The following is a 13,154-nucleotide window of genomic DNA, read 5'->3' on the forward strand; positions in this document are numbered from 1 at the left end:
GGGGTGAGCTGAGCACCCTGAGGGGCCATGCACTGTGGTTGGCGGGAGCATCCCTCCCTGCAGGCAGGCAGGGCCGGGGTACCACCCGGCAGGACCCGCTGCGGTGGGAAGCGCTCCCGGAAGGACGTCCCGGCCCTGCCAGCCGCGGGCTGGGAGCAGCGGGGCTGGGAACGGTGGGGCCGGGAGCGCTGGACACCTGAGCCACGGCAGAGCCCCGCTGTCAGCGCTCTCCTGGCACCGCGCAAGCACATCTGGTTCCCGTCTTTCTCGCAGCATCTGTTATCTGCAGCGAAAAGCTCCCTGTTTGCAGAGTGCCTGTAAGTGCCTCTCAGGGTCTGGAACCGGCAAAAGCCAGGTTTCATTTACATCTTGTGCTGGAGTTTAATTAATTTGATTTCCTTTTAAAAGGCTTCATTTGTGCTGACTAGTGCCAGGACTTGGATCTTCCCCGCTCCAGCTCAGCTCCCCAAAATGTGCTGCTTCAGAGAAACTGCACAAAGTTGTCACAGCAAAGAAAAAGATGCCGGTGCCATCTGCTCAGAGCAGGGCTGCGGGTGCATGCTCCGGCTGTGCTCGGGACCTCTGCCTCGGAGCGGGGCGGTCGGCATGGGTGGGCAGAGCAGGGCTGGGAGAGGGGTGCCATGGAAAGCACCCCGTTTCCTCATGTGTCAGCATCTCCCAGTGGGGTCACCCATCCGTGCCAGCCCTGGATAACAGTGCTCCTCTCTCCCTCACCATCCGGGCTGCATTTGCAAACCTCCTTGCAACCCCCTGCCGCATCTCGGTGAGAACGTGGGGCTTGCATCTCGCGAGCAGCGTGGGACGTCCCGGTGGCGGGTCCCTAAAATGCTGGAGGTGGGCAGCATCCTCCCAGGACCGCCTGCAGCCACGCTCCTGCTCTCTGCCTTTCTGCACGCCGCTGGGGGTGAGCTGCATCCGCGGGGATGGGTCACCCCGCGCCCCCGCTGTCGCGGCATGCCCGTTTCTGGGGCACAGCTCCGGCGAGTGAATAAAAGTGCTGGGGGCAGCTTTGGCACAAGTGGAGAGCCGGCTTGGCGAGCTGCCGCCGGGCCAGCTGGCCGGGGCCCAGCTGCGAGCATCTCCGCTCGGCCCCAGGTGCACCAGGCCCTGGTGGTCCCCAGGAGCCCACGCTGGGCAGGAGCGTGGGCGCCTCTGTAACGCAGCGATTTTCCGTTCCAGCAGGTACCGAAGCGCTGCCTCCGACTGCGGCCGGGCTCTGGCTCTCCCCAGGGCTGATGTTCCCGCTGGGGGAAGCTATTTTGCCCCTCTGCAACGCCGGGGCTTTGCAGGGATGCCAGCCGAGGCAGGCCCTGGGTCCCTGGCCGGGCTCAAGGGTTTCGTGTCTGGCCGCAGCCAGGGCAGCCCTGGTGGGGTGCGTTCGGGGGGCGTCCGGGGGGATTTGCAAGAGACGAGGACGCAGGAGCGGAAACGCGCTGTGTTTTTAGGGATCGCAGCCCTACCCACCGCTCGGTGTGGCCAGCCCCGTGCGGGAGCCGGCCCTTCCCAGCCGGAGTGCGGGAGGATCACCTTTGGGCGCCGGTGGGTTCGCTCTCTCCCGGCAGCTCTTGCTTGGAGCCGCGTGCGCCGGCCCCAGCCCGCTCCCCGGCGAGCCCAGCTCCCAACTCCGCTGGGGAGCGGGACGGGGTGCAGCGGCTCCCCAGCACCTCTCGCGGGCCGCGCACACATGTTAGTGCTCTGCCGTTGCTGCTGCCTGGCCGCCGGCGCTGAGCGCTTCCCTAACACAGTCCAGATGGAGCGGCTCTGTCCCTCGCGATCTTATCGGGGAGTTGTTCTTGGCCCTCGTGGCACCAGCAGCTGAGGAGCAGGAATGCTTTCCTTTGTTTAGGAGGCAGCCTGGCTTCAGGAGACGTCGCCTCCAGCATCTGGATTTCATTTGTGGCCATTTGGAGAGCATGAAAGATGCTGTTCTTTTAATTCCCTTTTAACCCCTTCCTCGCCCGGGAAGCCTTGTCCGGCCTGGGAGGGGAAGCTCACAGCAAGTCCCGGCTTTCCCACTGCCGCTGCTGCATCCAGGCCATCTCCGTGCCCTCCTCCGTCACCCGCCCCTTGGTGACTCTGTGGTCACAGGGCTTGTCCCACGTCGCACAGCGGGGCCAGCCTGTCCCTGTGGCCCTGCCGAGGGGTGCGGAGAGCAGGGGCTGCCCACTGCTGGCCGAGGGCCCTGCGCGCAGAGGACCCGTACCTCGGGGCTGGGGCAGCACCTGCGGCGGTGGGACAGGCCAGCCAGGGCCATGGGAAAAGGCAGGCGCTGAGCTGGGCTGGCAGGCTGGGCTGCTGGCTGCCAGCGTGCATGGCTGCGTGGTGGCACGGTGGCCTGTGTGTCTGCACGGTGGCATGCGTTGCTGTCTGCTGGTGTTTGAGGCTGCACACCAGTGCGCGTGGCTGCAGGGTGGCATGCACTGCTGCCTCCTGGCATCTGGGGCTGCAAATTGGCATGTACAGCTGCACCGTGGCATGCAATGCTGCCTGACAGCATCTGGGACTGCACACCAGTGCATGCAGCTGCACGGTGGTGTCTGGGGTTGTACACCAGCATGCAGAGCTGCACGGTGGCATGCTTGGCTGACCGCTGGCATCCGGGGCTGCACACTGCCGAGCACGGCTGCACGGCGGCATGCGTTGCTGACTGCTGGCATCCGGGGCTGCACACAGACCCGCACAGCTGCACAGTGGTGTCCAGGACCGCACACTGGCATGCACAGCTGCACGACAGCGTGCATTGCTGCTCGCCGGCATCCAGGGCTGCAAAGGGGCGCACGTGGCTGAGCGGAGCCCTGTGACCCGTCTCCAGTGGGAGAGAGGGCAGCGGGACCCCCTTGGGGCTCTCCCACAGCTTTCCCCGTGGAAGAGCCAAGTGCGAGCACGGGGAGTGATCTGGGGGGTGCCAGCCACCGGCGGAGGCGCGGAGCCCCGAGTCCCGCCGCCCCTGTGGCCGGGCACCCGGCCTGGGCTGCACGCCGGCTCCAGGGCTGAGCCGGGCTGCAGCAGCGGCGCTGGCGCGGCACCCCTCACCCGGCCAGGGTGCTGAGGGTTAAACCCGCCAGCGTGACAAATGCAGGGCTCTGGGTCACGCGGGGGTGTGCGGGATTCGGCATCCGATTCCCACCGGGAAGCAGGGCGGGGGAGGGCCTGCTCCGACCAGCGAAAGAGAAAATACTAATCCTTTTATTTTTATATTATTACTTATTCATCTGGGCTGCACAGGCCTAATGGAAACCAGATGTAGGAAAACAGACACAGCCCCGAGCGGCTGGGACAAATTACCCCAAAGAGGGGGGGAGAAAAAAAAAATTCCAACGGAGTTGGAGTCATGTCAGGGAATTATTGCCACATTTGTGAGCGCTGCCGGGAGGGAGGCGGGAGCACTCTGCCCGGCCCCGGCTGCGCCGGCGTGCTCCCGCGCCCTGGGGCTGCGCGGCCCCCTCGGCCCCGCGCTGCGACACCCTAAATCGTGCAAGCGTCCCGCGCAGAGCGGGCTGGGGCCGCAAGCCCGGCGGCGGGACTGGCAATGGATGCAGGCATCAGCGAGCGCTTTAAAGCCTTGCAAAAGCTATGGCGGTGGCTTTGCGAGGCCGATGGACTGAGCTGGGATTTCCAGGGCAGTGAGAAGCGGTGTCCCGCTGGTGGATGGCCTTGGATGCGGCGCCCCGTTCCCGGCCGGGGCCTGGAGCCGGCCCCGCGCCGCCGGCTTTGCTGGCTCGCGGGGTCGGGCCGCCCACGGCGGCTGCAGCTGGAGCCTCGCGCGGCTCCGAGGTGCCTCTCGCTGTTTGCTTTGGGCATTTCTCAGCCTCGACGCTGAGAAATCCTTCAGGTTTTGGGGCCGTGTCTCTTTCCCGTGCCCCTGCTGCAGTGTTTGGATTATAAACACATCAGAAAATTTATTGCCTTTAAAAAAAAAAAAAAAGCAAAAACACACCCAGTTTCCCCTGGTGTTTGTTCAGCTTCGCGGAAACTTTCCTCTTGATGCGAAGTTGTGGAAAAGCCGTGCCGGTGCCAGGAGGAGCGTGTCCGTGCTTTCTGCCTGCGCGCTGCGGCTCGGGCGCGTGTGCGGAGTCGGGCTGGCAGCGAGGGAAGGGGGACGGGGACGGTGCTGCGGGTGCAGACGGGGGCGAACGTCTTGCCTTGCTGGCCCGGGAGGGACGAGCGGCAGCGCAAAGCGCCGGTGGCGCGTCCTGCCCGCGGCCCTTGCCACCTTCTCCTGGACCAGCCCTGCCGCCTCCGCGCAGCCCCCTGCCCCGGCGAGGCGTTTGCACCCAGCGAAGGCTGCCCGAAATTCGTGCTGGGAGCTGGGCCTTGCATGGGGCCGGGTTGCTGCCGGTTTCGCGCAGGCACGGGGTGCTGCTCGGCTTTCCGCGCCGTGGGTGTGCAGGACGCCGCTGCCCGCCCCGCGTGGCCCCAGGGACGAAGGCGATGACCTGCCCTGGCCGTTGGCCAGCCGCAAGCTCCAGGCCTGACGCTGCTGGTCACGGATGCGCTGCCCGAAGCGTGACGTCCTGCACGCGCAGAGCGTTTCGCTGCACCGCTGCTGGCTGCTTTGCCGTCGGTGGCGGAGTTTCGGCTGTGCCTTGCTCGGGGTCATTAACGACCCTTGCGATCCGCAGGCGGACGCATCCGCCGCTCCGGGGCCCAGCGCCGCATCCCTGTTGATGAGATGCGGGTGCACGGGCTGCGAGGCAGCAGGGAGCGGCGGGTGCCGGGGCAGCAGTCCCGGCGAGGAGGAGAGCGGCTGCTCCGACGCCGGATGCACCCGCGTCGGCTCCTGGCCGAGGGACCGGTGCTCGCGGCCGCCTGCGCGGCGCTCCCGTGTCGGCTGGTGCCGTGGTCGATTCGGCAGCCCCCTCGCCGCGAAGGCGGTTTGGCTTCGCGAGGCGCAAGGGAAACACTGTGAAGCTGTCCTGCGGCTGCTGCAAAACCCGTCAGCTCCAGTGCGGTGCAGTGCCTCGTCCGCCGCACGGCGTGGGCAGAGTGCATCCTCCTGAGCCCCTTGCCGTTGGCGGCTGCCTCCCCGGGCAGCACCGAGCCTGGGCTCGCAGCCCTTTCCGTATCGCTGGGCATAAAGCTGCTACCTGCGGAGGGGTGCGGGGGTCCCAGCTCAGCTCCCTAGAGCTCTGCGACCAGGGCTGCAGATGGGGCTGCTGCCTGTGCCAGCAGCAGCCTCGGGCAGGAGCATCGCAGGGGCACTGGCAGAGACCTGGTCCGGTGGGACAGGAGGCAGGGGATGCTGCAGCCGAGGTGGCACGTCCCCTAGGCACCGCGGTCCAGCAGGACAGGAGGCAGGGGATGCTGCAGCCGGGGCGCCACGTCCCGTGGGTGCCGCGGTCCAGCAGGACAGGAGGCAGGGGATGCTGCGGCCAGGGTGCCACGTCCTGTGGGTGCCGTGGTCCAGCAGGTCAGGAGGCAGGGGATGCTGCGGCCAGGGTGCCACGTCCCGTGGGTGCCGCGGTCCAGCAGGACAGGAGGCAGGGGATGCTGCGGCCAGGGTGCCACATCCCGTGGGTGCCACGGTCCAGCAGGTCAGGAGGCAGGGGATGCTGCGGCCAGGGTGCCACGTCCTGTGGGTGCCGTGGTCCAGCAGGTCAGGAGGCAGGGGATGCTGCGGCCGGGGCGCCACGTCCCGTGGGTGCCGCAGTCCAGCAGGACAGGAGGCAGGGGATGCTGCGGCCAGGGTGCCACGTCCCGTGGGTGCTGTGGTCCAGCAGGTCAGGAGGCAGGGGATGCTGCAGCCGGGGCGCCACGTCCCGTGGGTGCCACGGTCCAGCAGGACAGGAGGCAGGGGATGCTGCAGCCAGGGTGCCACGTCCAGACACTTCAGCCTCTCTAGCACACCTGGGCCATCGTCTTCCAGCAAGTCTCCCCCTGTCCTGTCCTCAGAGAAGGCCTTTCCCAGAGAACAGCACTTCTATAAAAGTAAAATAAAAAATAGGTGTTTCTAAATATCGTGTTTAGTTTGGTGGACCTTGAAAGCAAAACATTGTTTTATGGGGATGGGTGCTTATTTTTAGGGTTTTTCCTGTGGACAGAGTGGGAGAAGGGAACAGAGAGAGGAAAACTAGAAAATCACCTCGTTGCAAGTCCAGGCGTTTGCAGGATGGTGATCGATGCCCGGTGGCTCGTGTTCCCGCGCGGGCGGCGCGGGATGCTCCCACTGCGCCCTGAGCACCGGAGCCGGGTGGACGCTGCGGGACCACTGGTCGTGACTGAGGCTGGCAGGAGCGGAGATGGCACAGTCCCATCGTGTGCAGGAGCAGGCACCCTCCGCTCCCCAGACCCTGTGTCCCATCCTGTCCTGTCCCGTCCCATCCCGTCCCATCCCAGGCTCAGCAGTGTTGGGAGCTGGAGCGGTTCCTCCTGTCCCAGTGCACGGCAGCGCTGCAGAGCCTCCCAGCCTGATTTATCACCACTGCAGCCCGCGCTGCTTGGCCGGCGCTGCCGGCATGGCGAGCAAGCAGCCGCCCCGCGCCTCCGGCTCCAGCGCTGCGGGCTCCAGCGCTGCCCCAACGCAGCCTTCGGCGGGGGGACTGCGGCCGGCACAGGGAGGGACGGCAGGGCTGCGGCGGGAGCGAGGGGCCACCTACGGACACGGCGTCCGACGTCTGCGGAGCTCCTCGCGCCGCGACGGCTTGCCTTTCTGCAGCTCTTCTGCAGCCACCGTGTCGCGCATCCCCGGGGGGTACCGGGATGCCGACGAGGTGCCGCGGCGGGAGATGCCGCGGCTGTCGGTGAGCCCGGCTCGGAGCCGGCCGTGCGGGTCTCTGCTTCTCCGAACACAGCTCCGGCTGCGCCGCGAACCCCGATAGCATCCTGCTCTGGCTGAGACCCCGGGTTTATTTAGCCTGGGCAATGTGTTCTTGCAGGGTTCAATTAATCTCGCAGCAGTTGCCGTGGATTAAGCATGCATATTAGATTAGTATTTATCAAGAGCACCCGGGAGGGCGCTAGCCGGGGCCGGCCCAGGCGGAGACCCCCGGCCGGGGTGCCGGGCCGGCGGGGCAGCGCCGGGCGCTTCCTTCTTTGGTTCGGCCGGGGCCGGAGCGGCGAGCCCCGGGCTGGCGCGTGCTGACGGATCGCCACAGCTGCCCCGGCACTTGCGGCCACCCGTCACGGCGCGGCTCCGTGGCGGCCCCGGCCCCGGTGGCCCCGGTTGGCTCCCACGGGAGATGCCGCGAAGGAGCTTCGCCGTCCCCAGGGCAGGCCGGGTGCTTCGGGGAGCAGCCAGGCTCTGGGAGGCCGGCGTTGCATGCTGCCGGGCGCGCGGGGTTCCCCGGAGCCGCGGGCGGACGCGCGGTTGTCAGCTGTGGGATAACACGGTCCATGTGCACAGCTGTGCCATGCGCGGAGGGAGCGTGTGCAGGCACCATCTCCAGCGCTGTGCGTCGGTGCGGGAGGTCAGGCACTGTCTCCGCTGTTGTGTGTCTGTGCAGGAGGCCGGGCACCTTCCCCTGTTGCAAATGCATGGGTGGCTGGGCACCGTCTCTGCTGTTATGTACGCAGGTGGGAAATCGGGCACTGTCTCCACCGCTGTGCATTGGTGCAGGAGGTCGGACGCCATCTCCGCCGTTGTGTACCTGTGCAGGTCGGGCACCGTCTCCACCATGGTGTACCCGTGCAGGAGGTTGGGCACTATCTCTACCATTGCGTACCTGTGCGGGAGATCAGGCAGCGTCTCCACTGTTGTGCATTGATGTAGGAGGTCAGGCACCATCTCCACCATTGTGTACCCATGCAGGAGGTTGGGCACTGTCTCCACCACTGTGCGTTGGTGCAGGAGGTCAGGCACCGTCTCCACCGTTGTGTACCTGTGCGGGAGGTCAGGCACTGTCTCTACCATTGTGCGTTGGTGCAGGAGGTCAGGCACTGTCTCCACCGTTGTGTACCCATGTGGGAGGTCGGGCACCGTCTCCACCGTTGTGTATTGGTGCAGAAGGTCGGGCACCGTCTCCACCATTGTGTACCCGTGCAGGAGGTCAGGCACCGTCTCCACCATTGTGTACCCGTGCAGGAGGTCAGGCACTGTCTCCACCATTGTGTACCCATGCAGGAGGTCGGGCACTGTCTCCACCACTGCGCCTTGGTGCAGGTCAGGCACCGTCTCCACCATTGCGTACCCGTGCAGGAGGTCGGACACCATCTCCACCACTGTGCCTCGGTGCAGGAGGTCAGGCGCTGTCTCCACCAGTGTGCCTCGGTGCAGGAGGTCAGGCATTGTCTCCACCACTGTGTACCCATGCGGGAGGTTGGGCAGCATCTCCACCACTGTGCCTCAGTGCAGGAGGTCAGGCACCGTCTCTACCGTTGTGTACCCGTGTGGGAGGTCAGGCACCATCTCCACCATACTGCATTGGTGCAGGAGGTCGGGCGACATCTCTGCTGGCCCTGAGCTCTGCCTGGGACAAGGGTTGCTCCTGTCCTGCCCAGAGCCTCGCCGCCCCAAGAAGGGGAGCGGAGACGCCCAGGCCAGCTTGAGAAATGCCCGCGGGCGCCTGCGATGCCCTTTGCCCCTTCGGGGTCCGTTCGGGGGAGCCGGCGGGGCTGCGGGCACGGCCCGTCGCGGGCGCCGCTCACCTCCCCGCGCCTTCTCCCCGCAGATAACGCGGAGAAGCGGGCCACCACCATGCCTGACTCCCCGGCCGACGTGAAGACGCAGTCCAGGTCGACGCCGCCCAGCATGCCGCCGCCGGCCGTCACGCAGGGCGCCACGCGCCACCCCTCCTTCACGCCAAACACCAGTGAGTACCGGCAGCCGGCGGGACGGGGCCCGCGCAGCCCCGGCGAGGCGCTCGCCACGCAGCGTTAGCCGCCCTGGCGCTCGAGGAGGGCTTCGCGCTGCGCGCCCCGAGCCCCGAAAGCTCCGCAGCGCCCGGACCCTCTGCAGCAGCGCCGCTGGGGCGCCCCGATCTGCTGCCGTGCCGTGGGGAAACTGAGGCACCGAGCTGCGCGGGGCTCCTCGCAGCCCCAGGCGCTCTCGCTCGCGCGGCGCCGGCTGGGGGATGCGGTGGGGTCTCCGCGGATGCTAGCGGCTGGGAAACACCCGGCGGGTCGGAGCTGGCCCCGTCGGGGCTCCCGGGCACGGGGGGATCTGCCTGCCGGTCGGCGCGCGGCGTCACGGCCCGCCGGCTCTGCGCAGGCCACCGCGGCGCAGGGGCGTCGGGAGCGCTCGGCGGGCGCGTGAGGTCCCGGTCCCCGCCGGCTCCCCGGGGGAGCAGCGCGCCCAGCGGTGCCGGCGGATCGGTGGGCTCCGCTTCCGCAGAGGTCCTCACCGTGCAGGGGCGGCTCGCGGCGCGTCTCCGGGCCGGGGGTGGGCGAGGGTCGGGACGCGGGTGGGCAGGAGCCCGTTCCCGCGGCCGAGGCGCTGCTCGGAGGCTGGTTCCCACGCGCCGGAGCGGCTGCCGCCCCGGGAAGAGTCTGCTGCAGCAGCGCCGGCGCCGAGACAGCTCCGCGCCCGCTCGCGCGCAGGGGTTTTTGCTCGTTGCCAGATGTAGCTGCTTCTCGCTTCTGAATCCCAGCTGGGGAAAAACCAGCTTGGTAAGGACCCCCGAAGCGGCAGCCCCTCGGCTGCTCCCGCCGTGCCCGCCAGCGAGGCCGGCCCAGCGGCCGCCTCGCCCCGCCGCCCTCCGAGCCAGATGTTCTCTAATTAGAAACCGGATTGTGCTCGTCTGCGATCTGATGGGTTTTGCCTTTTAATCCGAGCCGGGCAGCAGATGTGGATTGAGGCTCGGCGCTGGACGCGTGCCTGTGGGGCCGAGGGGGCCGGGGCCGCGGTCTCCGCTGGGTCTGACCGAGAGGGAGACGCCGTTTCGGTCGTTCTCGGTCCAGGGGAACATTTGCAAACTGCCCTGGGTTCAGCCTGCGCCGGGGCTGTGCAGGGGTCGAGCCCGAGAGCAGGGACCGCGTTGGCCGGCAGAGCATCCGCTGAGCCCTCGCTCGGCTGCGGCCAGCCGGCCGGACCCCGGTGCATGCCCGATTTTGCCGCGCTGCCCTTCGAGGAGCGGGCTCTTTCCAGGCCGGGGACCGCAGTGTGCTCCCCGCGAAGGCGGTTCGCCGTGCCCAGGGCGAGGGCCGCAGCGGCGCTGCCCGGCCCGGAGAGCTGCCCTCTCTGCTCTCTCATCATAGCGTGTTTTATTTTGCTTGCAGATCGAGACGCCGGACCGCCGACGTTTCTGCCTCGCGGCCGTTTTCATGGTTGCTTGAAATGGTCGATGGTCTGTCTTTGTAAGTAAAATGAAGCACACGCTCTCATGAGAGACCCGAGAGGCAGCCAGCGCCCCGGCAGCCCCCGGCCCCGGCCGGGCGTCCCGCCGGCGCGCCGTGCCCAGGCCAGCCGCGCGCCGTCCCGGCTCCCCTGCGGCAGCCCCTCTCCCGGCTCGGCAGGTCACAAGGATGCAAACCCCGGCCCCGGCCGGCCGAGGGACATGTGCGGAGTCTAACTTAGTAACGCACCTGTCGCGGGAATAAAAGCAGTTGTGGCCACGGGGTTATTTTTGGCACCTCTTTAGCGGGCGGCTGATCCTGCCCTGCCAGAGCGCGAGCGGGAGCCCGAGAAGCCAGGGGAGGCAGGCAGGGCTGGCGGCGTGCGGGCAGGCGCAGGCACCGCGCAAGGTTAGTGCCATCCCCGGAGGGGCAGGGGGCCGCGGGCCAAGCCGGCGCCCCGCGGACGGAGGCACCCCGCGTCCCTGGAGCGCGCGCGTGGGGCGGCCGGCCGAGGCTCCCGCGGCTCCGCGTCCCGCGGGCAGCACGGAGCGAAGCGTGCCGTCGCCCGGGGCCAAGCGTGCCCCCCACCATGGGCTCGCGCGGAGCCCGGACACGAGCTGTGCCGCTGCAGCCGCCGGCTGGCACGTCCCCAGGCCCTGTCCCCTCCGGTTCCCTGGCACAGGGCACTCCGGAGGGTCCCGGCACCGAGGCTCCCATCCTCCCCGGTTGGGCACCGGGGCCAGGCAGCCTGGTGTGCTGCTGGGCGCCGTGGGGAACAGCTCACAGACTGTCCCTGGGGGTGCTGAGCAGCTCTCCGAGGTGCAGGATGGAGCCCCTCGGCCGAGGAGAGGCTCGGCCTGCCGTGACGTCCCCGCGGAGCGCGCCGGGCACGGGAAGGGTGACGGCCGGGCTGGGTGCCGCGGCGTGCCGCTGGGCTGCCTGCCCCACGCTGCGCCCCGGCCCTCCCCGCAGCCCCGTGCCGCCGGGACGCAGCGGAAAGGGGCTCCCGCAGTCTCCAGGATCGAGCCCGGGCGCTGCTCGCGGGGATGTCATCCGGCCCAGGGGCGCCCGGCGGGATGCTCCGGTCCCCCCAGGCCCGGCACCGCCTCGCCGGCGGGACACGAGGGCACCGGTGCCCGCTCCCACCGCTCCTGCCCTCTCTGCCCGCAGTAATGAACGGGAGCAGCCACTCGCCGACGGCCATCAATGGGGCTCCGTCCACCCCCAACGGCTTCAGCAACGGGCCGGCCACCTCCTCCACCGCCTCCCTCTCCAACCACCAGCTGCCGCCGGCCTGCGGCGCCCGCCAGCTCAGCAAGCTCAAGCGCTTCCTCACCACGCTGCAGCAGTTCGGCAACGACATCTCGCCCGAGATCGGGGAGCGGGTGCGCACGCTCGTCCTGGGGCTCGTGGTACGTTGCCGCCGGCGGCCCGGGGCTCTGCCGGGAAGAGCAGCCGCCAGCCCGGGAAGGCGGCGCGGGCGCTGGGAGCGGGCTGGCGGGGCGATGCTCCGGCCCTGCGCCCGAGCGGGGCTCCCGCTCTCTCCTTTCGGCACGAAGATGCTGCTGAGCTAGGAGAGGGTCCGGTCGGTGCTGAGCTGGCCTCAAGTCTGGGGCTGGTTTTTGGCTGGGTGGGAGGTGGACGGAGCAGATGCCGCCAGCCTGGGCCCGGGGCAGGATTAGCGGGTCCCTGTTGCTGGCACCGCCTGCAAAGTCCTCAATTTCCAAACGCAGCCTTGCGTGGGGAAAGCGTGTTCCCCCTTGCAGGCGAAGCTGGGAGTTTTTCGGGCATTTATTGCTAGATGAGGAAAGTCTCAGCACCCTTTAGCGTGGCGGTGCCAGGCAGATGAGGGGTCCCAGGGTGGGGGGGGGATGCCGGGGGGGCGCGGGAGCGGGGCTGCGCGCCAACGGTGCTGAGCCCGGGCTCTCCCCGCAGAACTCCACGCTCACCATCGAGGAGTTTCACGCCAAGCTCCAGGAGGCCACCAACTTCCCGCTGCGGCCCTTCGTCATCCCCTTCCTCAAGGTGGGTGCCCGCGCCCGGGCGCTGCGGGAGGGGGGCGCGTGCGCCGGCCGCTTGCTGCCGCCCGGGCTGTGCCCTGTCCCCCAGCACGCGCACCGCCCGCCCGCCCGTGTGCAGTCGCATGAGGCCGAGGCGCTCGCTGAGCTGTTTGCAATAAAGCGAGGGGTTGGGCCCATCTGGTAACCATTTGCGATTCATTAAAAAAGCCCTTTTTTATTTTCCTTTTAATTTTGCGCTGACTCTGCGCTGTCACCCTGCTCCCTCCGGAGGGACGCGCCGGCCGCTGGCCTTCCCGGCAGCGCCAGCGGTGGCAGCGGGTCAGCGCCGCCTGCCCTTCCTCAGCGGAGGAAGAACCAAAAACCGCCCCCCGCCATCATCTCTGCATCTCCCGTCTGCCCGGCCCCGGCGCGGAGGCCCGGCCCGGCCGCGGGGAGGCAGGATTTGCCCGGCAGCCCGGGGGATTTGGGCACGGGGTCTGTCGGAGCCGGTGAAGGGGGCGACCGGCCCCCGGGGCTGCGGCGTGCCGGTGGTGGGAGCAGGATGCGGCGCTGGGGATGCGGTGCCGGCGGCGCCCGCTCCCCCGGCCGGCGCGCCGCGGCGGAGACGCCGGCTTTCCCTGGAGCTCGTGACCTCGCCGCTCGTGCAAAGCCGCCCTGCTGTCGCCCGGCCAAGCGAGCGCTGCGTTCCCGCGGCCGGCGCAGCCCGCGCTCCCCGCGCCGCCGCCACCGCCCTGCTCCCAGCTGTTTCCACCTAGGGCTCCAGATGCTTCTCGTTATCGTAACTGCAACCAGCCGGGCTCAGCGTGTTTCCCAGGCTTGGGGGCTTTTTGTTTTTTGGGGTTGTTCCCCCAGCCGGGGATGGGGAGGGGGCCTGCAGCGCGCATCTCCGGCTTGTGCGCTAAC

The 13,154-nt window shown here is 68.5% G+C and overlaps 1 protein-coding gene across 5 annotated transcripts in view; it reads left to right on the forward strand.

The window, feature by feature from the left end:
- The window catches only part of CBFA2T3 (CBFA2/RUNX1 partner transcriptional co-repressor 3), a 37,694-nt gene that overhangs the window by 19,485 nt on the left and 5,055 nt on the right, over positions 1-13,154 (forward strand). For 2 of the 5 annotated variants that reach the window (XM_068955791.1, XM_068955793.1), the window contains exons 2-5: positions 8,628-8,768; positions 10,174-10,251; positions 11,401-11,642; positions 12,166-12,255. In XM_068955791.1, coding sequence (XP_068811892.1) covers positions 8,628-8,768; positions 10,174-10,251; positions 11,401-11,642; positions 12,166-12,255 — 551 coding nt within the window. Of the gene's footprint in view, positions 1-8,099; positions 8,237-8,627; positions 8,769-10,173; positions 10,252-11,400; positions 11,643-12,165; positions 12,256-13,154 lie in introns of those variants that run through there. The other 3 variants (XM_068955789.1, XM_068955790.1, XM_068955792.1) reach the window with 3 other exon arrangements.

Source organism: Struthio camelus, chromosome 10, assembly GCF_040807025.1.
Source record: "Struthio camelus isolate bStrCam1 chromosome 10, bStrCam1.hap1, whole genome shotgun sequence".
Taxonomy (NCBI): domain Eukaryota; kingdom Metazoa; phylum Chordata; class Aves; order Struthioniformes; family Struthionidae; genus Struthio; species Struthio camelus.